Raw genomic sequence first — 26365 nt, forward strand, 5'->3', positions numbered from 1 at the left:
TCATGTGACAAAAGAAGTGATGGTAAGATCGGATCAGGTCAAGCAAGTCTGAATGATCATTCGTAAGAATGACTTCCAGTCAAGCATCTTAAATATCAACTGGTTTTAATGAGATATGAACAACTAGGTGACACCTCAGAGTAATTACGTCACACCTGATATCTCATTTGCAATTGATCTTCAAATCAAAAAGTCAATTCTAACAGCTTTCCTTTGGAGTTGAATAACCTGGTGTAAAAACAAAGTCCATTTCAAGGTAATAATAACACTTCTAAATAACATTTGTTAATTTTATTTAAAAAATTATTGTTCCAGCAGACTGGTACAACGAATTTAAATAGTACTGTACATTTAGCATCTCGAGTAACAGCACTTTCAGTAAGTGGGAAACAAATTCAAATTTGCTACTGAAACCCTTGCCTATTTCTTTCCAAATTGTTACATATACTTTGCTTTCCCCAAGACAGTCCTAAATATTGATGTAAAACTGTACCTTCAAAACCTTCAGTATTGTATCTCACATAATCACATGAAAAACAATAAATGAATATGTGTTATATTAAACACGTCAGAATTATTTAGAAAGAGTTGTAAATATACCTGGCATGTAGAGTCAGGTTTTCCCAATACAGAATATTAAAAATCATTCTGATCTACAGCAATGTGATTATATTCAGTTCACTTAGACAGTTAAAGTAGTTAACTTTTTTAAAGAAATATAGACACAGAGACATCTGCAGGCGTTACAACCACTTTAAAACTATAGTACAAATGAAACAAAATCTCTAGCAAGACAATGAACTATACATGTATCTAAACCCAATACAAAATAGCACCAGCCTTCAATTTAAGTTTCCTTATCATGAGTACGTACTGTATAAAGAAATTAAAGATTGCAAGATTTTTAATATCTCTGTCACCTAAAGTATTTAATTTCATCTACAGAACAACTCCCAACATTCAAAGCACATTTGTTCTAGTTTATTTCAAACAAAATAATGTCATTTAACCATGGAAGCACTCTCAAAATGGAATGGAAATTTTATCATCCTTTCTTCTAACATGTTCAGCACACTCCAAACTTGACATATTCCTCTTTACTGTCCATGAGTGACAAATATAACACCTGCAAGATGAAAAAAAAAGCGACTTCTTTGTGTAACATGAAAAGATTTAAGAGGAATATTGTAACATGCAACAAACAAGTGAATGAACACAAAATTAAATGTGAGTCAGTGCTGGATAGAAGTCACCACCCAAAAATGAGACAATGATGCTTCAGTAAACCAAAGTATGGTTTACACAACAGTAATTGGGAGTGTGCTTTAAGAAAAAAGAGAATAAAGATCATTTCAAAATACTTAACTGAGGCTGTAAAGACTATGATTTAAAGATAAGGTTTCCCTAGAGGCAGCAAGCGGAAGACCTTGTCAAATACAGTACTAAATGTGGATGATGCAACAGATACTACAATCCTTTGGAAACTACCAATTAGATTAGCTGAACCCCAATTATTAGAGAAAAGAAAAAGTAGAGCATCACTTGTTAGGTGTTAGATCATGAAAGTGAAAGCAAATATTTTGAGCACTCCTAGCACCTTGTGCACAGCTAAAATTGCAAAAGTTTCCTTCAGATATAGTTTGTTACCTCTGAAGTTGGAAAATTAGTCTGAATTGCATTTTTCATCTCACACGGGGCTGTCTAGAACTATGTATGCCCACACAAACAAAACCATATGGTTATATTTTCAAACCATCACTCATTCTTTCTGCTAAAAAATTTCCAAACCTTCAAAAACAATAGCTGCCATATTAACTCTTCATACAAAAAGTTCTGAGACTCTCGAATACTTCTTGAACCTACCCTTGTACATATGGATAATTGTCCATTTACAGGCATCATAATACAATTCACAATAAAATACCTCTTCCATAAGTTCCCTTTTCAACACAAGATACAACACGCCTCCATAAGTTGCCCTTTCAACACAAGTTATAAGATACTGAAGTGAATTTCAGGTACGAAAAAAAAATCTTGACCATTATGACTGAAAACAATTTCATTTGCCTACCAAAATAACCAACTTTAAAATGTGTATACCGTATTATACACTTAAACAAACAAACAAAATCCCTGATTAACTATTCATCAAAATGAAATGCATATCCTTCCTTAACTCACAGAAGGTGGCTTACAAACTTAAAAGCACTCAAAATAAAAGTATATGGATTACTTAATCACTAAGCTGGTACATTTTCAAAATCTATGAGCACAGTACAACACTTCACAACCTTGATAATCTAAATCGTCCACAACCATAACTTAATCCAGTAACATTGTAAAATCCTATAATCTTCCTTCTAACTACAAGGCAATTGAGTGGCTGGCTAGAAGTTCAAATTCAGCACCAGAGAACGATGTAGCAAAAGAATGTGAAATCACTAAACTTCGAAGTTTTCAAGTATACTACACTAGTAATTCACCTCTAGTCCTTGTTCTTGATTTAGGAGCTTACAATATCATATTTTTGTGGGGAAAATCATTTTTGCTTCATCTCTAATCTTGATGATTGGCAGAGGCTAAGAAGAGTATTTAGAAAACTAAGTGTTATTTGTAACATAAACTCAAAGGTCGTCTGTTTTGATGAGGTGGACCAATTTAGTGTTGCATGATAAAGACATCTTTTATTTGACAGATATAGGTGATATAAATAACAAAGATTAACATCTGCAAATACTACAGTGTAATTTATAAATGCTTTTCTTGCTTAAAACAAAAACAAAAAACTGTGAATACCACATAACTTCTTCCACAAGAAACACTTTTATAATAGCTATAAAGCCTGATGTAGAGTATAGAAAACCTCAATATTTTTTAAATGAGGATGCCATCAGAGTTCTTTGAGCTCTTATGATTATTTCTAAAACAAGAAAAAGAAAGTATATGACAATTGGATTTATCTCCTATATGATTTTCTTTTACATTAACTGAGACTTTGCTGAAACCAGCTCTGAATTTTGTATACAGTTGTATAATTCAGGCAGTATTTGTACTAGTACTCTTACAATTGATTATGCATTCACTATTTTTTCTAACTACACATGCTATATAGTATCTGCTTAATATTGTGAAAGGATGGGTGAGAGTAAACATGTTTTTATGTATGAATACCAACAACTAATGATGGCTTTCCTGTAAAAACACTAAATTCTTTATTGCAATAGTAAGCATCCTTGGAGGATTCAAAAACTCCCAAACATGGGGTTAATTGTTTATCTATAAATCTCACATTAATGACCCACCTTATTTAACATAACATTCAAAAGTAGACATTGATTCACAAGATTACTGTAATGAACTATTATATGGGTGTCTTGCTAACCACAAGAAAAATAACTTGTCTCCTATTAAATTCCCATACCTTTGAATCTTCATTTTACTTATACTAGCACCTTAATTTCTTGCTTTAGAGATGGAGAGATCGTCTGCATTTGATAAAAATGTGGAATAATCAAGTTTTGAACAGCTATTGACAGTGTTGAGTTGATCCACTGGGCAAGCAGCCCCTTTACCTAAAGCTAACAAGTCATTCATTTCTTACAAATGTTTTCATATCTCCCGAGCATGAAGGAAAATAAAATTTAAAATGGTTGTCTGAATGTTAAAAACATTTTGATTGTTATAAAAAATATTACCGTGTTTATATATGCTAACCTTTAAAGAGCATGGAAAGTATTTTTAAAGTACTAACAGCAAGACTATAGAACCTGCTACAGTATACAGAAAAAAATCATTATTTCAAAGGTTCAACCACATTGCAAGAGGTCACAAATGATGGGGACTAGAGCCATAATGGAGATGAACAAAGCCCCAGTTTCAAGACAGACTGATCCCATTCTCATGTAAGCAGTGTACTACTAAAGGATCCTGAAATTGTTGGATTCTTGTCGCTAATATTTCATTCCAGATAATTGTTTTTTCTATTCATTCACCATGGAAAGTGCACTCTACAAATACATAAATAAAATGTAAAATATTTACTTAGAATCTTGCTAAGGCCCAAATATAACTACTTCAAAAGCCCAAATTAATTTATGGGTATAGATCCTACATACAGATACTGAGTGGAAATACTGGATTACATGGGTTGTGTTGGCTATGAAGGTAACTAACCTGGCTGATGGGACATTAAATCAAAGTAAGGTGAGCCATCTCAAACACGAGAAATAAAATAGAATGTTACAAAAATATCTTAAAAACCATTTGTTAAGCCACAGCTCCATGGCTTATCAAGAAAAAACAATACATAAAATAGGATGTTATAAAGAAAATACATATTTCAAAAACCATTTGCCATGAAACTACCCCACCGTTTGTTGCTTCAGTTCAAGGGCATATGAAGTAATATAGTGAAATGTCATGCAGACAACATTGTCCATGCTTAAAAATTTATGAAGTCACTCACGGGTTGTAAAACTTGTTGAGAGAGCTCTGATATGTACACCTCATTAGAAGTCAATAATGTTTAGACTCTCTAGACCATACATGAAAGTCAATCATTGGGGGACGAATGGCTGCAAGTGGACAGATATTGTTTACCTCAAACAAAACTTTATAACCTACTATGTGTCTTGATCAATACTGCAGCAGCCATACAAAAAAATTCTGTCCCAGGCCATGCTAGACAACCTCCATTAATTGCTGTTGAATTTGCAACCACTAATGGAATGAGTGGCAGAGAAAATTTTGAAAGTTAAATCTATCATCATAACTTGCAAGATTTACTATTGTCAGAAAACTGCAATATACTTCTGCATGTAAAAGCAAGAGGGTACAACCCTTCAGGATGTTTATATTCTATCATGCAACAACCAACTACAGTAATATCGACAGATGTTAACATTAATATCTAGAGCACATAGAGATGCTGTATGCCCAAACCTACAGCATAAGAAAATGTAAAATTGTTGGTGGTTGGTGAGATACAGCTTCCTTTCCAAAAGCAGCAGCTCACCCACATTGCCAGTAACAGTTAAATGACCATACTATTCTGCAGTTTCAATATTTTTAGTTTGTATATTCACCTTTTAAAATGTATATTAATAAGAGTGAAATAAGTACTACCTATTAGTACAAATACTATATCAAAATTAAATTTTATCAAAAGTTCTCATATGCTCACTTCTAGACCATAATTGTTAGACAAATGTATACAATTACAGTACATTACAGTAGCTTTCTAACCTTATCTAAAATTATATTTTTGTTGTAAGGTTAGAGATAAAATCTGTATACTAACTGCAAAATATATTTCATGATAATTTTCATTAGTATATAGGTATAATAATTTCCTTTCAAAAGTTTGACACTGGTTAATTACATGCTCCAGCATGAAGGCTCATATACTGTACTGTACTTTACAATTTAGATGAAAGGCTCATAAAATACTTTCTACACATGTGATGAAGTTTGCCTGAACCTTGTTATAATTATTAATACAATTAATTTATTTTAAAAAGTATTACAGTAATTTTCCATTACATCTATAAAATCCAAGCGCAGTTTTGATTTTAGTCTTTATGAACAATGTCAGGAGATATGTTTATATTTGATTACTCAGGCTTCAGAGCCGAGACATTTAATTAGAATCAATAGCTAAACTTCTATTTGATATTAAAGAAGGCACTAGGATGATCAACTCACTATCCTTTAGGGTACCTGATGACTCAAAAAGTAAATTTACCCATGGCTCCTTACACTTTTGTTATACCAGGTAAATACTGAAGGTTAGTTGAAGGACAGAGCCTCTCCACCCCATTAATAATTTCTACATTACCGATATGGTAAATAGCGCATAATTTGTCAAATAAGCAATGTAACTATATCATTATTGTCTAATGATGGACACTCCAACCGAATTCCACCTATTTATTGTTACATTAACCAGCTGTACAGAATGATTCCAATCTTCTTACACGTGTGTCCAAAAAATAAAATACAATACACATACTCTTATATCCCATGACTGTCCAAGTAGTATAACCTGGAAGAAAGTTAACAACTGTTAACCAATTGTACACAGACACACAACAAAGTGTTACAATAATTTAAACATACAATAATAAATAAAATAACTTGAGCACTTTACACAATTAATGCGCAGTATGTTCCTGCTTAAGCTGATAAGCGGATAAATAAATCACAGTGCATAATGTCTTCATACACTTGTGTCACACATAAAATGTGTATTTTAGTCATGAAAAGTTTACCTGAAAATTCACATCTGTATAAATCTAAGTATTTCATTTCAGTCATATATAAACCTTCCCATGAGTTCTATTCATGACATCCTAGTTAACAATGAGGTAGGAATGGGTAACAAAATCCATTTTAGTTAGTGATTAAAGTATTACTAACACATACACACACTGCAGAAACAAAGGAGGACTGACTGGGGAAGTAGATATGTAGCTAATTAAATTTGCTCTTTCAAAACTTTTACTTCATAAAGCTCCATAATTCTGTCATTATTTTTCATATCACACACATGTAAAATTGTTATACAAAAATCCTGCAATCTTGCCCCTACTGTCAAAAACACCTGAAATCCATGCAAAATGGCTTTCAATTCTTAAAGCAATTTTTTTTCTTTTGATGAATTTTGGAACTCTGGAGCAGCCATGTCTTACATATGAAATCCCATTATCTGATGCAACCTAGCAGTGCATGTGAAATTGAGAACTCTAAAGAAATATTGCAGATATGTCTTCTTGTCTCCACTCTTCTGCTATCCATGGAGTCCCTATTATGAAGTTGAATGACTTCAAAATGGCTCATGAAGAAGAGGAACTGCATTGATGACCAAATCCTAAGTCTACATGCAATCTCTGTGCATACCTAAATATCCATTTCTTCTCCTGCTCTTCTTCTGTACTTATAATTATGTTTTATACAATCAGTTGCCAATAAACTCGGAAATAATCTGTAGTTGTGAAATGGAAGGAGCAAGTCTAGTACAGTATACTTCCCAAGACCACAATGCTCCAAAATGTATGCCACCAATGAATTACATAAAAATCCAAAGTATTAAACTCAAAAAAATTCAATTTTATATATCCAGTGCAGTTTATTGTCACTTGGAATTCGGAACCTTATGGTTTATGTATGCATGTGAAAAAGTTTCTTGTACAATTTTGGTTTTAATTCACACCTTTAAAAAACTAAGTGCTGCATATCTGTCAAATGCTTCACTCAATCTATTATATGGCCTACAGAAAAAGAACTTCAGGAACACTTATGAAAATAAATTAGGCTCTAAATAAAATACTATCATGAATTCAGGTCTACAAAATATACAGAACACTAAAGGAAGAAATATCACTTCTTCGGTCACAAAATTTGGCACATTTAAATACTTCTTTGCTTTGCACACACTATCACATCTTTTTTCAAGGTCTAGTGACTGGATAAATGATTTACACAGTTTTGTTGTGGACACATATCAAACAGTGACGGATAATGGGGCATGACAGCATGATTATAAAGAGTAGAGTTGTACTGGTGAAGGAAGCCAGTCATAGCCGCTGGATGATTGACTCCCCCTGAGGTAGGGATCTGAGTGGTGTGGGTAGGTGCTACTGTTCCTGGAACAACAGTTCCTTGATGAGCCATTGGTGGAGATATTGGCTGACTTGAATGCATAGCCATACCTCCAGTAGTTGCCCCAACACCCACACCATGTGGATGAGGACCAAGATGAGGATGTGGTTGAGGATGAGTGTGAGTAGGAACAATGGATGGCTGCTGCATCTGAGGTTTGGGAGTACGTCTTGAGGGAATGCGTGGGTTACGGTGAGGTGGCACCCTCAAACGTCCTGCATTGGCCCCCTGCACAGCTTCCTCACTCACTGGTTCATCATTATGACTATTCTTCATGTGAGCTTTAAGATGATGAACCTGTAACAATACACAGATCACTAACCATAACCATTAGCTTTCACTTGCACGTTAACTAAGAAAAACAGGGCTTTCCCTTATCCAGGATTTGGTGCTCTGGAGAGCAGTTAAAGTTGGAAGATACTATAGGCAATTCACAATATCATGATAAAATGGCAACAGGAAGATAACATCATCAAAAGGCTATACTGTAATCACAAATCCAATCCAGATCTACCATACTCTTTCACTATCACAAATTTTATGAAATTAGTCAAGATATCTCTCTCTCTCTCTCTCTCTCTCTCTCTCTCTCTCTCTCTCTCTCTCTCTCTCTCTCTCTCTCTCTCTCTCTCTCTCACACCTACTAAATATTTCTGAATAGGTATTCAGGTAACCAACAAAATGACCACATAAAAAAGTTATCATAAAAATCTAACATATATACTTCTTTTGTTGTAAATCAAAACATTTGTCTAGGTACTTTCCAAAATAGTTAATCGAAATGCACTATTAGTAGAGCTTTTCCTTTTAAGAAACTTCTATTTGCCTAAATATTCTCAGGTTTCAAAAATAGCTTAAATACATGAACTGCTAAAAGCCTTTAAATTATGAAAAGTAATTTCTTTATTAATAATTTTCACACAACATCAATCTTAGTTTATTGAAATTTCATTGAAGTTTTCTCAAGGAACACTGTATTTTAATCACAGAAAATAACAGAATTATAAATAAGCTGGATAATAATAACAATAATCATCATCATCATAATCATGAACTTTAAAAACTAGAGCAAATGCTGTTGATGCCAGCAGCTACAAGGCTGGGCTAGAGGTGGCAAGAGTCACATCTTGAAATTCTAATAGAACTTGCCCACAGGAACTGAAAACTGGAACCAAGTAAAGGAAAGCCTGGAAAACAGCAGGATAACTTTTATAGCTTAACTGCAACACTGTTATTCATTATCTTACCTGAGAAAAAGTGGCAAGACAAACGGCACAAGAGTAGGGTCTTTCTCCTGTATGGCGGCGCATGTGTCTCTTGAAATTTCCGGATTCTACAAATTGTTTGAGGCACACTTCACAGGTATATCGTAGTTCCTTATTGTGGTACCTCATGTGGACCTGTTTAAAAAAAAAAAAAAAGTCATAAACTGCAGAATCAACAGTTGCAAAGTGATAATCATACAGGGTTTTAATTGTTCAGTATAATAATAGAAAAAAAATCCTCAATAACCACAAAGCACACAACATTTTAAAAAACAATATAATTAAACTGACAAGCTTATAATAGGATATTTTACCTTCAAGTCATGAGAACGTGTAAATTGTTTTGCACATAACTGGCAAGGATATGGTTTTACTTCATCATGCTTTAAGCGATGTCGTCTAAGATCAGTGCCTGTCACATAAGTAGCACCACATATTTCACAGGCATAATCTCTTTCACCTACGAAAGAGAATATCTTTAATAAATTGTGAAATGATCCACCTCAATGTACTATGTAAAAAATCACAACCCAAAGGAACTATACTTCTACTGTAAACCGAACTATATTTGTAAACCATAACTATCTATCTATGATGTACAACTATAAACTATTTGGCCAGCAAAATTCTTTTAAGTCATTGTGAAGACAAAATAGGCCACTAATTAATTCCGAACAGTTTAGTTCTATAGTAGTGAAATACCAGTAATTTATCTAAAAAAACACAAAACACTTCAGATTGAAAGGGAATGTGTCACCTTGATAAGCCAAAATACGTATAACCAAATACACATAATTTAATTTAAAATGTCAGCTATTATCAAGCATTAAAATATAAAACCAAAACATTAACATCCCCTCAACCAAATACGAAATGAAATTTACATCAAGAATAATCCAATAATTCTTTTTGTGTTAGTTCATAAAAACACATATTTTATCTTACCTGTATGCAATTTTGCATGTCTTTTTAAGGCATTGATGGCAAAAAATGACTGACCACAAACTTCACAAGTAAACTTCCTTTCCCCTGTATGATATACCATGTGCATCTCCATGTTAGCCTTACGACTAAAATCTTTGTGACACACTGGGCATTTAAAAGGCCTCTCGCCTGTTGAAAGAACAAAAGATATAAATTACAAACAGGAATTTTTAAGAGAAAACTAACCAGAGTAAAATGTCATCAAAATACAAAAAAAGAAATTCATAACTAATCCTTTGATTAAATTCCTCTTCTGTATTGTCGAATGAGATCTACATTTTCTCTGTTGAGGTAAATAATATAGGATTTCCTCAGTTGTGACAGACTACTACTCATTCTTTAAAATTATATTAATATTAGGTAAGTTAACTGATTACCAACTGTCAATGGTTATAAATTAACTCAGACATTACCAACTTTAAGAACAAAAGTGATGAATACTTTTCCACAGAAAAGTATGAAAATTGTAAATGTTATCCATGGGTCCACTGCCTGCAGTCTGCAAGAATAGTTGCCCCTTTTAACCAATGTAGCTAAACTTAAGTACAGTCTTTAATGCAATCATTCCATCGCCACCCCACCAACAAGAACAGTTTCTGTTCATCAGTTTACAGTGGTAAATTTCTCTAATCATTTACAGACTGAGTACATGAACATTACTATAGGATACTCTTAACCAAATCCAATGAGACAGTGAAGATTAAGTAACTAATAAAAGAACAACATATAACAAACATAGTACTACATTCAAAGATTAGCAAAATGAGTTGCTAATCAGTGACATGGAACTGCTATTTCCCAACAAGCATCTTGCTCCAATCTCTTGCAGGAACCAGGAAGTAGCCATCATAAGTGAAGGCACTTGAATGATTTCTTTTTTGCTTAACGGGAAAATTAAGGGTCATGTAAAATTTGTTTCCACTTGAGAACAATCACTAAACTACAGTAAAGTAACTTTATATCTCACCTTTATGTATTCGCATGTGTATCCTGAGATTTGTACGAGAAGATAGAACTTTGCCACACATGGCACATTGACAAGGATTTGGCCCTGACATGTGCTTGTGCCGAACATGTACTTCCATGTGATTTTTTGTGGTAAAGAATTTCTGACAATGACCACATTGGTAGGGCCTTCCATTATTGTGCTCTGTGCGTTGATGTTCTCTCAACTCTACCCTGAGAAAGAGTTGTATGTTAGGAATGGTTTGCAATACATTTTTAAAAAACTTTTGCCAATGTATCAATTATACAAAATAAAATTGATCCACATAGCATTCTTAAGAAACAAATTTATCTTAATGTAGTGCATCACACTTCACCTAATTCTAAGTGAAAGATTTCCATAACTACAATTTTAAAACTTCCATTCCTATTGTAAGTCCATAACTACAATTTTAAAACTTTCATTCCTATTGTAAGTGTTGATCAGTATCTAGACGTTCTGTGGTGGAGGAGCAAAGCTAACTAGTACATTAAATCAAGAAGTAAAAACTTATAAAATCCAGAAACTGTTAAATTTCTCCACAAGAATAACTATAAAAACATCAATAAACTTCCAAAACACAACTCTCACAAACTATATGTATCACCTACACACATTATATTCCCTTGTTTCATTACTTTTATTAGACATCACACAGTAATATATAGTATATGCACAAAAGCATTAACTAAAACTAGCATTTAGAAATTTTCACATAATTGGTTGAGGAAACAGCTGGCTTGAAGTGACTAATTATACTAACACCTCCAGAAATAAAAAACAAAACCTTGAAAAAGAAAACTCCTAGCGTTATACAAAAAAGGCAAGGCCTCAATATAAATGCAACAAAGGGAAATTACCTAATTTATATACTTAAAAAGTATGAAAAGAGTATGAGAACTGCTTTTGTTGTAACATGATGAACTTTCCATATAAAAATATTAGTAGGCTGAACATACCTATTATAAAACATTTCCCTACAAACGCGGCATTGTCTGGGACCAGCTTTCCTTTTGTTCCCCTCATCTGTCCCATCCTCTGCAGGACAACTGTCATCTTCTTCATCATCACTGAAAATTAATTGAATTTTTGAAGGTATAATTACCCTCCAACTCACAATAAAAGATTTCAGCAACTATTTTTAAAAGGCTTACCAAACATTAGGAAAGGTTTCAAAACATTGTACTATACTGCAAAAGATCTTTTCATTATTGAGGTCTTCATAGAGAGATACCAAATTTGTACAATGTGCCTTCAAAAAATAACATTTTTTTTAATCAATTTGTATTTTCCATAGCTAACAAACCTGAGTTCTTAACTATAGGATACATGCTAATTTTCTTCAAGAAACTAAACAAAGCTATAACGATGAAAGCACTTTAGTGTAGTATAGTATATCTAATAATTGTTCAAAAGTGTTTCACACATATTAAAGTAATATTCAGGTACCATATCAAATTACTAACTTTTCTTCCTCATCTTCATCTGCTACATCATTATGGGAAGAATGTGTACTGCTTGTTTCAGGTTCTGGAATAGGAGGATCATCAACATCACTCTCTTGGAGAGAAGAATCTTGGAGAGAAGAATATCTGCTTGGGTGACTACGGTGGCGGACAGGCCTTCTTGAAGGCTGCTGGGTTAATGCTGGCTCTATACTTTCCCGAACTTTGTTTCGACTGCCTCTCGGCCTTCCTCGCCGTTTGTTTGTTGCAGGTTCATCCTCTTTGTCATCCTAAAATTATAATACTGTTGATAAAACTCAAGATAGTACTGCACTGAATTCAATTGCACAACATCAACATAAGTCACAAAAATAATTTGCTGAATACTGTACTTGTAAACTGTATTATTACAAAATGGAAGCACATTGCTGCTAGAACTCACATTTTTTAACTGGTCTGTGTTTGTTTGCTGATTGGACCTTGATGCTCTGGAGGATCTACTGCCAGAAAGACGACCACGTCCACGAGCACTCTGAGAAACGAAGACTCTTGATGTAATTAAGAACAACTGGCATTATCTCAAATTTTGGCTTTCATTACCCTTTAATTACAAAGCAATTACATATACTCAAATCATATCTCTGAAACCTGATTCTCTACTACTGTAGATACAAAAGAAAAAGATTTAAATTTTAAGTTTTAAATCAATGAACCTGAGATCCAGTATACTACTTTTAACACTTCCTATAATGTACATCAATGAAAAATGCCTTAGTAAACCAAGTTCAATGGTAGCATAAATTTTAAGGCCTGCCATCATTCTTTCCTTGTCCTCTGCAACATGATCATCTCAGATACATCATTATTTCATAAGTCCAATTTCGCTTAAAATTTCATGTGAGTCATTTGATTGGTTAATGTAATGATGGAGGTAATCTCAAGATTTTACCAAATGTAATTACAATACCAAAAATTAAGTGACCCTCAGTTACTTCTTGGAAATTAATCTTCTGAAGTTATTTACCTATACTGTCAAATTTCATAAGTGAGATGATAGTCATATCACAAGAAAATAAAGTTCTAACAGTCGACCATCAATACTCACCTTCCCTTTTCCTTCAACTGTATTCTGAGCAGCCATTATATGTTCTACAAGATGTTTTTTCAGCTGGGTCCAGACAGAATACTCACGCCCACAAACATTACATGTCAAATCATCAGTACTTGTGGTGAAATCATCCCCTGCTTCTCTTTTTGGTGTCATCTTCCCTGAACTTTTCTTCAATGGACTTGTAGTGTTTGTTTCTGCCACATCTGGTTGATCATACTCGATCACCAATGAATCACCTGATGACTGAAAAGTTAGATGAAACATAAAGCATATGTAGTGCAGTGGACCCCCCGTATTCGCGTTCTCCAGATTCGCGGACTCACACATTAGCGGATTTCTATCGGGAGCGTTTCCCCGCATTATTCGCGGAAAATTCGCACATTCGCGGTATTTTTCTATGAGAAATATCCACAAATTCCTGGGTTTTTTTATTAATTTCATCATAAAATGCACTTTTTGTGATAAAACTATTAAAAAAACCAAGTATGAACATTTTAATGGGTTTTTCTTGAGTTTTAACTAACAAAATAGGCTGTTTTAGCGTTTTTATAGGGGTTCCAAACATTCACGGGTTCTAACTATTCACGGGGGGGTCTGGTACGCATCCCCTGCGAATACAGGGGGACCACTGTACAGAAAAATTCTGTATTTCAGTCAGCTAAAATAATGTTCCACAAGCAATGATGTGTACAGAAACAAAAGATATTTGGAGTAAAGTTTCAAGAATAAATACTATTGGTTAAACCTTTATTTACAAGGTTATTAATAACGTTAGAAAGTACTATTCACAACTAGTGTAATTTAATCTTCAAAGAAAGGCTGCAGTATTCTATGTGTGGTATATATTGAAAAGAAGGCAAGAATCACAAATGTACAGTGCATATAATAATGGCAACATAGTATTAAAGTGCAACAAAATCAAATTCCTAACTGCTATTTTCAAATAGATCTCCTAAAATCATAAGCTATTGTGCTTATAGGTCACAGCTAAAAGAAAAAACTTTCAGAACCCAGATTCCACATTCATTATCATCCAATCGCATTTTACCAAGTGTCAGCAAACTCAAACATTTAAAAGCCTAACAGCTATTGTTTTAGCTTGTAACTTGTTTCTGCATGATGAAACTCACCAACAACAAAGTAAGCATTCATATCTCCCACCCTCAAGTCTTATGCTCGGCAATCAAAGACATTTGCCAGACGTTACAACTGTTGTTAATGTTTTACAGTTTCGACAAATGTTAATGTAACTCATCACCTACATCTAAAAAGATAACTATTTCATCAATAGGAATAGCTAACAAACTTATGAAAATTATCAATATTGTTACTCTGAATTGCCATGCAAAAAGAAAGTACATAGTACTATATTTCAGAAGCTAAGGAGGGAAATAACCTGCAACTTTATATACCAAAAGCCAAAAGACCCAATAAAATCCAAAAGTAACAATTCCAAGCTTCCTTGAATGATTTTCCAATTATTGTACCATGCTACCCATACTGTACTGTATATGTACAGTGTGTACTTCTCAAAACACTTCCATACCTGGCTTCCAAACTAATTGATAAAAACTGCAACAGGATCAAAGGAAAACTAACTTATCACACTTTACTCAGATTCATTACAGAAACAAATCTGGACCCATCATGTACCTTGATTTGGGTGGGGTTCCGAATTGATCCCATCCCCGTTCGCATTGTTGATTGAGCTGAGGCAGGACCACCAAGGTCCAATAAAGATGACGTTGAGGTTGACCGCGGTAAATCTTCTTGAGGACTAAGGGGGGTATTTGGGGTTTGTGGAGTTGCTGGGCGAGGTATTCCCATAATGTCATCAGATGGATGTTCAACACCACCTTCAACTTCCAACACTGGATACATAGCACTACCAATAAGAAAGATTTTTATTACTGCAAATCTTCTGAATTTCCTAAATTTGTCTATAAATGTTTAGCATAAATCCTTCAAATGTAAATAGTATCCACCCTAAGCATATAAAATTTCTGCAACATGTGTATATGGGAAAAATCCTTCTGCTACACCTTAGATGCATAAATAAATCCTAAATAACTTGGCTCACATGTTGTCATGGAGGACTAGTTCTGAGAAACATTATCAAGAAGGCAACATCATGCACCATTAAATAGATGGAAAATACATAGCATGCATCTAGTGATAAAAAAATAACACTGCTTTTATACAGTTAGCCCTAAATATCTAAAACTTTTCATGGTATTTACACTTTTCTTCTATAATCATTACTGGCCCATGATACCTCCAGTAATTTGTTTTTTTCATGAGTTTACAAAGAAAAGTTGAACAAAATATACAATACAACAATGATACCAAGTACACCATCATATGGTACATGAACATCAGTTACTTGAAGTAAATAGTACATACATCAATGTCATTGATAAATTTATCTAAATATTTATAATCTGTGTAATTCATAATTAAGAGAACTTCCCCCATCACTCATTTGCTCTAGAAAAGAATTAATTATTTCATTTCTTACACTAATACAACTGGCTTAGTGATAAAAATGAAGTTCAGTTAATCTTACCCATTTAGGTGAGTACTTGGAGGTGGTGCTGGAGGTGGTGGCGGGGGTGGGGGTGGTGCCACTGGTGCAGGTGCTTGTGGAGGCATGTGATGATAGTTTTCTTTCTGCTTGTGGCGTCCTGTTGCTTCATGATCCCGTAAACCTTTGGCACCAACAGACTTGATACAAATGTCAACTTGACACCACCGGCAAAGTGCGTACTTCTCTCCTTTGGCCGATGGACTAACCCACTGATATTCCTGTTCATATTTAGAGCTGGAAAAATATAGTACCACTAATTACATAATATTCTAAATTCAAAACTAAAATAAAAAAAAAAAAATTGAGGAAAATTATCAAATTGGACAAAATTTCATTAACTTCAGGTCATTGAATAAAAGTAGACCATTAGTAAATTTATGGGACACTCAAAACTATTTTATTTCCACTTTTTCAGAAAGATACTGTGTCTACAAACCGACACTTTGGATTCCCCTATCTGACAATGCACAAGGGGTGAATAATTTACAAGTCTAATTTGCTATCCTACTGTATAATTGGTTTAGCTCAAAATTTAAAGTGAATGACCATCATGGCAATAGCCATAAAAATTGTTTACAAGGTCCCTTAGAATATCATTTAGGGGCATTCTCTTACTCAGTATTAATGTTAGTTGCTATTATTGGTATAAACTGTTGGGAAACTAATGCTACCCCAGTTGAAAATCAGTTTTTGTTTCAAATAATGTCATCATTATCCTAATAAGACCACTTGTTTATGCTGTCATTACTGATTTTGAAATTATTTGTCTACAGAGAAACAAAAGGGTTTCACAGAAAAATTCCGCTTGAATGAACAAGGAATGGAGTCTTTCCTTTTGAAAAGTACTTCATTCTCCACAGGGTCAAGCCCAAAAGTAAAGGCATGAATTTGAGTCAGTAATACAAAGAGGACTGTAGTATGATAAGTGCTAGTATTATAGATTGAAATCCACAGCATTGCTTTTGGGTAAATAAAAAAAAAAGAAATCTTATGAAAGAGAGGGACTCTTCATGTTCCTGACACACAAACAATGCAAGTCAGAAAAACTAATAATATAAAGCATGAGTTTCCATATTTAGATAAACATATGGCATGACATAAACATCTTAAAACTAACTTTTGTTTCAGTCAAAAAAAGCACACTGGAAAAATGGTTACCTGTACTTAGTTTCATATTTCTTTCGACTTCGAGCAGGAGGGACATTTTCAGGTTCTTCTCCTGCTACAAACACAGACATTCTTCTTTCATCACAGATTAAATCTTGGTTCCCTGTAAAAATAAACCAAAAGTTCATTACAAAGAACAATCTTTTAAAGTTTTGCAATCATGAGATACCTAGAAAAAGAAAGAACAACTCCTCTAATTACAGGCAATATGTATCTTCATTCAAACTTTGTATGGATTCACATGAAACAAGCAATACTGACACTGTATTTAAAGGTGGCATAAATTCCCTCTATACACCTAGGGAGCATGGGTAAGTCTAAACTTCAAACTAGAATAAAGCTTATAGAGGATGCTAAACTGCATAAGTTCTGAGCCTTCATATTTGTCACATTATCAGGAAATGAATTCCACAAATTTAAGGAATTTACTATTCTGTAAGTCAATGGAAGGAAGCTAACAAATTATAATCCTACAAAATCATGGTGAAAGGGGGTAAAGATGAGACATTAAGAGAATTGGGATTTGGCTGCGCTGGGCTCAAAGTCCATACCAGACCTCTTCTCCCTCTTACCTAAAAGCTTTCCACACTTATGAACCACCATTACCCAATACACAAGGAATTCAGCAGAAACTGCACATGGTGTAAGAGCTGAGAGACCAACACCAGAGATACAGGCTAATCCTATAAAATTACACCGATTGAAATGAAGATGTTCATTCTAATTTTGCTCTCAGATCTAGGGGCAAACATACTTCTAGTTTTATGTGGACCACTGACTATACACGTTATTCTACTTGGACATTTGACAGGTCATTACTAGGTATGGCAGCAATCATTATACCTAACTCCATTTAGACATCTCATAAGGTAACCTATCTTTAACAGAGCTTAGGACTGTACAAAGACTGAATCTAATAAATCTCTGAGGTATGCACAGCCTATAGTGAAGGGAAACACCGAAACCAAAAGCTATGAAAGTCATGTTAAGGTAGAACGCTGCACTGGTAGAAGATTAGTTGGTGTTGCCTAACCTAATTAAGCTTGTGCATTCATTCAACTTCCTCCTATGAGCTGGATTTCTCACTCCCAATCCAGAAAATGCAATTAAGCTAACATATGTCCACAAAGCAAAATGCCTCAGTCTTATGGTATTCATTCTAGCTAATCCTAGTAGCTTAAGCCTGCTAGCCTGGCTTAGGGTTCGGGAGCCTACACTTCAAGTCTTGTTTGTTAGCTCCGGCAGTGATTTGAAGGTCGCTTACTACTTTTACGTCATTTTACTTGGCAAACAAGCTGCGAAATGGCAGCATGATTACGAAAATTGTAATTAAAAGTATACTGTAAAGTAAAGTGACTTGTCAACCATAAAGAGTCGATCAATGAACCTGACGACGAGTCACTTCGCCATGCATCCCTCGGCTATAAACCCCGTTAAAATCACTGTAAATAATCGATGCTGTCTACGAAAACGATTTAATATGTACTTTGAAATGTGAAGTAATTTAATTCAATTAATTAACCCAAAAACTGAGGTATCATTGCGGTGACCTAAAGTGACGCCCCGCGCATAACGTCGCCATCTTTGATTTTCGACATTTTCAGTTTTCGACCACTAATAGAAGCCTACCAACGTATGTGACCTTAAATCACAGAACCACCTTTTCCGGAAGTGGCAAAATGCTCTTGATAAAGTATATCAAAGTGTCACTACCCAAGTTTTAATTACCTAATTCAAATCCAAACGGTGGGTCGTTGTTGGTGGACGAGTTACGCAAAGGTCGGTCACAGGGGCGTGTTCATTATGTCTTAAATTGGGTTTAATTCTTTTTTAACTTTACTAATTGAGGTGTAGCTAGAAATTCAGAAGGAAAACATATAATTCTCATACAAATTATATAATTTAAACTAACAATGAGACATATATTTAATAATAGCAACACGTATATATTCCTTTTAAAACTAACGCAACCCACATTGCACTTGAATGTAAACAATACAATAACTGACTATTGATAAGTTATTGGAGTGCGAGTTCATCACTACTAACATGCAAGCGTGTATCTCATTGGCATAATTATTATTAACAAAGGGATCAAAACACATTAAATTACAATCCAGCGAGAAAGTATGGCTGACTTTACTAGTATTGCAAATATGAATGCGTTAAAATTTCTTTAGCAAACGTCCAATAACTCATCTGAGTTTCATAATACACGAAATATCTCCATGGCTTAGGTAATTTTCCTCGTATATAGAACATAAGCACTTAAGGGCGAAACTGCTGAAAATTCAGCAAAGTCAACTCGTAAACCATTGATTAAAACAATTGAAACCTACAATGAGAAACTCAATTCCTGTAATTTAGCAATGTAGCTCACCGTATTTATTTCGTTTCTAGTAATTTTTCCAGAGAGAAGTTTTGTGTAAAAAAGGAAAATTCTACATATTTTCAATAACTTAAATTCCGTAAACACATTGACACATAAATATATATAAGAAGCTGAAAATTAGTAGGAAAATCAGATGATACGATAATGAACATTCCAAAATGTTCACCTGTGGGTATTATCCGGTCAGTAATTATTAGAGGGAGAAGTGGATGGAGTTTATGCAAAATACCGGAAGAGATGGAAAGTAATCGATTACTACACATTTATACAACTAAAGAGGGCATTTGATAGAATACCAAAGTATTCTTGGTATTTAAGGAAGAGGAAAGTCTCAGAAAAGTCGGTTAGTATGATATATGAAATAACACGAACAAAGTAATAACAGCGTGTGGCAATTTGAAAAACAGAAATGTCTGAAGTTCGAGTTGGATTAATATCAAAGCTCGGCAATTAACCCAATAGATATTTTATATTGGTAATGACTGTATTGAGTAGATGGATTATAAATGAAAATCTATGAAGATAATCTGCTAATTATGGCAGACATCTAAAGAGTTTCAGCAAGGTATGAGAGGTGTAGGAATCTCTTGAGTAGCATCGCATGAAGATAAATGTGGGTAAATCTGAGGTTATGGTATTCAGAAAGCAGGGAGGGGACCGGTTATTTGTTTAGGACAGATGAGGCCTACATTAAAAACTGGTAGGGAATTTCAAATAATCAGGATTTACTTTAAGCCAGGCGGGAATAAGTGAAGCTGGGGTTGACGGTAAGGTAAAAGCAGTTTTGGTGAAAAAGAGGGAAGCGGCAGAAATAGCGTGCAGCTAAAATGTCAAATAAAGTGACATAGTCACACCATCCTCCCATATCTATTTTAATATGTCTTTCAGAGCCATAGCCGAGGAAGCTGGAAAAGTGGACTTTAATTCTATAGCTTTCAGTCTTAAAGCCTTTTTCTACATCACGGAAGACCATGCAACTCTGAAAATGCAAAGGATATGAAAATCATTTAAAAGTTTAGATGTGAGGGGATGGAGGGGTAATAACATGACTCCAAGTGCATATGCTAAGTTTTATTCCTTTTGTATCTATAGGCTATTAGAGGGAGAACGGGTCCCTCGTTGGCTGAGTGGATTTCGCGCTCGGCTACCAATCCGGTGGTCCGAACTTCGATTCCATGCTCGACCAACGTGGAACCAGAGGAATTTATTTCTGGTGATATAAATTCATTTCTCGATATAATGTGGTTCGGATCCCACAATAAGCTGTAGGTCCCGTTGCTAGGTAACCAACTGGTTCCTAGCTATGTAAAAATATCTAATCCTTCGGACCAGCCCTAGGAGAGCTGTTACTCAGCTCAGTGGTCTGGTAAAACTAAGACATACTTAGAGGGAGAACAAATATTACTCTCACTTGGTAAAAAATATACATTACTCTTGCCTTCGCTTGTCTTAAAACTACTCATAATCCATAATAAACGTGTCTATGTAAAGCAAACTATGTAATTTAATTAAAGAAGTCAATTGCATATTTACTGGTGATTCATGAAGTTGTCTTTCTTCAGGCATACTAATTCATTCGCCTGCAGATATTGTAGAAATTGTTTTGGAAAGGGGTTGTTAATCTTATGCCGCCAACCACCTTGCTGTTTCCTAAGTTCGAACATCTACTCTACTGTGTATATAATTCATACTGAAGCCAAGAGATACTGTGGGTATTGGAAGAATCTACCAAAATCCTTCTTCCTCTTCTGAAAGTGCATTCTGGACTCTGGTGAGGTTCTAGTAACATAATATCTAGTCTAGACCAATGGAAAGTAACTTTTTAATGGAAAAGGCTCAAAACCCTGGCGTTCAACATATTCATGTAAAATCCACATCATTACTCTTCATTTGAAGCCAAATCATATGTATGTATGTATGTATGTATGTATGTATGTATGTATGTATGTATGTATGTATGTATGTATGTATGTATGTATGTATGTATTCAGATCTAGAATAATGGGTTGTTAACCTTCTCGTTAGCCAGATAGACTTTCAGCTGTTAATAAAATATTATATATATATATATATATATATATATATATATATATATATATATATGTGTGTGTGTGTGTGTGTGTGTGTGTGTGTGTGTGTGTGTGTGTGTGTGTGTGTGTGTGTGTGTGTGTGTGTGTAATTTATAAATCTTCAATACAGATACAACCACGTAAGTTTGCATGTATGCGTAAACTTAATTAATGGTCACTTTGAATGTACATTTTTCAGCCCTTTCATCAAAAACTTTTTCCAAATGTTTAATTTAACAAGATCGTTAAAACTACGACAGTTAACTACGCGAACAACCATCTAATAGCGTCATTAACCTTCGCCCAGAATTTTTCTTGCGCTTCGCTTTTGTCATCGTAAACCGAAGTGATTCAGGAATCAGCTGATTGTTGTAAACAAACCATTTGACGTATGACTTTCTTATTCATTTGTTTGTAGTGCTGTCAAATAATGACGGATGTGGATCTCAAAAACAGGGGTAACAAGTTATTTGCAACCAGGAAATACGAGGAAGCCATAAAATGTTATTCCGATGCAATAGTAAGTTTGTTTAGGGACCTGATTGCGAAGTGACTTTCCTTGCCAGCGCAAAGCTTAGCGTATCCTCGTTACACCATGGAGAGTGGATACTTATGATATGACATAGGTACTACCTAGCTAGTCACGGATAATAAGTATTTTGTTGATTTTCCGAATGAGAAGAATTAGCTACCTGCTATACTACATTCTCTGTTATGGACAACAGAAGGGATTTCTTAGAAGGTTAGGTATACCTAGGTCATAGGGTAAACAACCGAGTGGACTAGCTGCGGCCCCCTTAACAGTGTTCCGACACACATTCAGAAAAAGTACTTCACCGCATCCTGACACTGGAGATGGGCACCAGTCACGAGTCCTCTGGCTCGAGGTGTTGCTCCCACGACCTAGGGTAAACCACCACTGACGATCCATCGTCATCGCGCTGGCCAGGCCTTATCACTCTATATTTAATTGGTGAAACAAGAATACAATTACAACTTTAAGCATACCATTCAAAAGATTGAAGTTTGAAGGCCCCAAACGAACTAAAATAAGCATGTGAGCTCTTCGTAAAATATGTTTTCAAGGCAGTTTTGAAATCCAGTATAGCGGCAATCGTGTGGCTGGCCAGTCTAACCACGGACAATCCACCATATTTCCCAGCCTTCCCAGCACTCATTTGAACAGTGTTAGCGTATATATGTAACTTATATTAATCTTACTCAAGATTGAAGTTGTAATCAGCATAATAAAACATTTGTTGCCTATAGGCTATTAGTGAAAGTGTGAAACTTTTTATTCCCGCCGTCATGGTTTGAACTGAATTCATTTTTACCTTGTAATCGGTGGTTTTATCCTTACTGCCATCACAACTGAAACTCCACAGTGCTTATTTGATTGTAATTATACACATTTTGGTCTTCATTCACTCCACATTGCACTTTTAACCACATTGCTGTTCCTGGTTCCTAAGCACTCACTCCGCAACACAGTTACGAGCAGCAGAAGATATCACTGAATTTGAGGTGCAAAGCTTTATTCTCTTAATTGTTCACTTAACTCATTATTTAGTTTAACTTTACTTCAAAATATTTTTTCAATTCATGTCTATTATCCCTTTTTTGCAACCAAATTAACCCAGAAAAATTAAAAATATTTCGGATGTATACTTACGAGCAGACAACGCGAGGAAAAATGACTCATCATTGCCAATCTAGTGGAGTGTCACACATACGCCAATGCATTTACAAACTGTTTCCATGAATTTTAGTTGTCATAGTAATGCAGTAATGATAAAATTGCTGTAATATGTATATATACTACAAATAGATACGCTAATTTCACTTATTTCCCCGGTTTTGTGTAAGTCTTATACCCAGTTTGGAGGGTAAACACATACCAATTGACAACACTGATAAACAATTAAAGAGCGCAAAATGCCGCAAAGAATGCCATAGTCCCCTTGATTAAGTACAAATAAGTGCTGGTTAGAGGTCAGGGTTTCCATTGTTGTGATGAAAGTGCCCCAGCGTCTATGGGTACAAGTGGTGTGCGGATTTAGCACAGGAAATGGGAAGTTTGTTGACACAAGCGACTCCGCAAACATCAAGGTGACGTCAATCTTCTAAATATTTGGAATTGTAAGTAAAAACTTCGAAAGCGTTTTGGGGTTGTGGGCCCTGCGTTGGCCACCCTTTCATTACCCTCTGCTTAAATCTTAAAATATGCTTAATTTCTAACTTTGGAGAAAATACTTACTTCGAAAGGAGAGTAGAGGTCTTGAGCTCCTGTTATCACCACCAACTACTCATGACTGATGACCATCTCCAGTGTCAGGACGTGTTAAAAGTACTTTTTCGGAGGGTGGCCTAGCCGCGGTAGTTGGTGAGTTGGACATTCCACTTGGTTGTTTACCCTAAGACTCGTGACTGGTGCCCATCTCCGGTGTCAGGACGTGTTAAAGTACTATTTCTGAAGGTGGGTCCGAACATGGTTAAGGTGGCCACAGCTAGTCCACTCGCTTGTTTACCCTAGCCTGTGTGTTTAAGTGCCTCAGTGGGGTGATCGGTATGGTCTTGGCCTGCCACCTCGGTGACCGCGAGTTCGATTCTTGGGCATTCCACTAAGGGGTTAGAGATGTGTGTGTATTTCTGGTGATAGAAGTTCACTCTCAATGTGGTTTGGAAGTCACGTAAAGCCGTTGGTCCCGTTGCTGAATAACCACTGGTTCCATGCAACATAAAAACACCATACAAACAAACAGACTTAGCTTATGTTGTAAGCAGTAGGATATATAGGTAGGCTAGCCTAGTAGGCATTGGTTATAGCATACCTAGGTAAGGAGACTAGCTAATCCAATGATCTCAATGTAAGTTCATTAAGCACAGTCTAAGTGTAGTTAAACAGTGGAATTGCAAGAGATCAGCATTTTAGGGAATGCTGTAAAGTGCAATTTGGAATTGGCTAACTAGTAAAGACTACTAGGGCTATCATGCCTTTCTCATTCGGTAACTGTCCTACCAGTTTATGTGCAATTTGGGTGCTTTTAGTACCAGCCCTTTGAGGCAGTAAATATCCTGGTTGGCAATTGGCAGGAACCAGGATGTGGGATTAGTCTTCAGTCTTACTGCAACTTGTTTTGGGATGATGTAGTGCAATAAAATTATTTGCCAAGATGGAATTAGGAGGATAGTGGTGATGAATGAGAAATAAAGGTTGCAGACTGTGATACACAGTTGATAAGTTAGGTATAGTAGGCTGGTGCCCCCCCCCCCTTTTTTTTTTTTTTTTTAGTACAAGAAGGCTACAGAAATTTATGCTTCCCTGTATGATCTTCACACCATCTATACTAAATCTAGTTCTGGTTGTTTTCTCAAGTGCCTTGCACATGTGCATCTTGATTTTAGGCAATAATGTAGGGACAGCAATGAGAATTTTACCTTCTACCAACTGTTTTTCAAACTAGAAATTTGTTAACATTCAGTCTTCAGTCCATTTGGTTACATGATGACCTAAAGATGATTATTTTTGTTCTTATGAGCTACCAGAAAAGCCTGCAGTCTGTAAGTTATAGGGAGTAGCTTTTTATGTGAAAGGTTGATTAAATTTTATAGGTTTCTAATTAAAAGTTTAATTTTTACTACTTTCTGTGATGGTTGTAATGAGTGAGGTGCTTGATGTGTTATAGCTATTGTCAAAGCCCAATGAGACTTCAGAAGTGTAAGGTAAAGGACTGGAAGTAAGGTATACCATGTAAGTGGAGTTTCCTTTCATGGTCAGGTAGGCAGTGCCTCTAAGTTAGGTTAGGATTCATGTGTTAAACTACATACTCTTGTCATTTTTTGGGAAAGGCCTAAGGGCCTTAGTCTAGTAGGCATTACATCCCAGGTAAGATTAGTGTAGGATATATTTATGTTTATGGGCATTTTCTAAATTTATTTTTCCCCACTGCTTCTCTTGGGACTTGAATGTAGTTTACCAATGCTGTTGGTTCTTTTCACTTCCATCCCCCCTCCCCCTCCCCTCCCCCTCAAAAAACTCAAATTGTGAGCCGTGATTCCGTATACATGTGGTTACAAAAAAAGGATTTTGTCCCAACAGTGATGGTCAAAGCTCTAACTATAAGGTGACCAGTAGGAAATTAATTTGCCCTACCATTACCCATGGTTGTCATACAGGTCCTATAGGGTAAGGTAATTATATTTTGGATTAGCCTATCACTAGTACTGTAGGTGAACAATTTTGGCTGATATTGTTTTAATGTAATTAATACACTAAAATAAATCAGTTTTGCCAGATCAAGCAGTTATTTTCTCTTAAGGGTTTGTGTCTCACCAAAGCTAGTGTCAGGTGGCTGGGTTGTTAGGAAACAATATATTATACTGGTCAATGTTTATAAACTCGATTCCCGTTGTAGGCTGTTTGTCTGTTTATTTAGCAACAAATTTTATGTATTGCAATGCCTCCCCCCCCCTCCCCCCCCCCCCAACATGCACACACACTTAAGGCAGTGGAAGTGGACCTAGGAATTTTTCTTAATTAGACCTGAGAGAAGTCATAAGTTTACTGCACTGCAAATATGGTACAAGGAAAAACATTACTCATGGTAATTCCATTACCAAACATTGACGGGTGCATAACCTGACTATGTACGCTTCGTGAATTATTTAACAAATAGACATATAACAGGAACAAACTAACTA

General features: G+C 35.2%; 2 protein-coding genes across 5 annotated transcripts in view; one reads left to right on the forward strand and one right to left on the reverse strand.

Annotated features, from left to right (window-relative positions):
* Window positions 1–276: 276 nt before the first annotated feature.
* On the reverse strand, window positions 277–19096 carry LOC135224290 (zinc finger protein 37-like). Its single transcript, XM_064263134.1, has 13 exons — window positions 18932–19096; window positions 17195–17306; window positions 16016–16270; window positions 15103–15334; window positions 13444–13692; window positions 12781–12870; window positions 12360–12628; window positions 11853–11963; window positions 10876–11087; window positions 9870–10037; window positions 9239–9384; window positions 8907–9059; window positions 277–7956 (listed from the first exon to the last, which is right to left on the reverse strand). The coding sequence occupies exons 2-13, from the start codon at window positions 17272–17274 to the stop codon at window positions 7456–7458; spliced, it is 2466 nt and encodes an 821-aa protein (XP_064119204.1). The 5' UTR covers window positions 17275–17306; window positions 18932–19096; the 3' UTR covers window positions 277–7455.
* Window positions 19097–21985: 2889 nt separating this feature from the next.
* Window positions 21986–26365, forward strand: part of LOC135224291 (E3 ubiquitin-protein ligase CHIP-like) — a 41214-nt gene continuing 36834 nt past the window's right edge. For all 4 annotated transcript variants that reach the window (XM_064263136.1, XM_064263137.1, XM_064263138.1 and 1 more), the window contains exon 1: window positions 21986–22184. In XM_064263136.1, coding sequence (XP_064119206.1) covers window positions 22095–22184 — 90 coding nt within the window. In that variant the 5' untranslated portion in view covers window positions 21986–22094. The remainder of the gene's footprint in view (window positions 22185–26365) is intronic.

The sequence above is a fragment of the Macrobrachium nipponense genome, chromosome 12, assembly GCF_015104395.2.
Source record: "Macrobrachium nipponense isolate FS-2020 chromosome 12, ASM1510439v2, whole genome shotgun sequence".
NCBI classification, from domain to species: Eukaryota; Metazoa; Arthropoda; class Malacostraca; order Decapoda; family Palaemonidae; genus Macrobrachium; species Macrobrachium nipponense.

Coding starts and splice junctions, on each gene's coding strand:
- LOC135224290 (XM_064263134.1), bottom strand. CDS start 17,274: ATGTCTGTGTTTGTAGCAGGAGAAGAACCTGAAAATGTCCCTCCTGCT. Junction 11,088..11,852: donor AGGGAAATGTTTTATAATAG/GTATGTTCAGCC, acceptor ACTCTTTCTCAG/GGTAGAGTTGAGAGAACATC. Junction 9,060..9,238: donor CACGTTCTCATGACTTGAAG/GTAAAATATCCT, acceptor TTTTTTAAACAG/GTCCACATGAGGTACCACAA.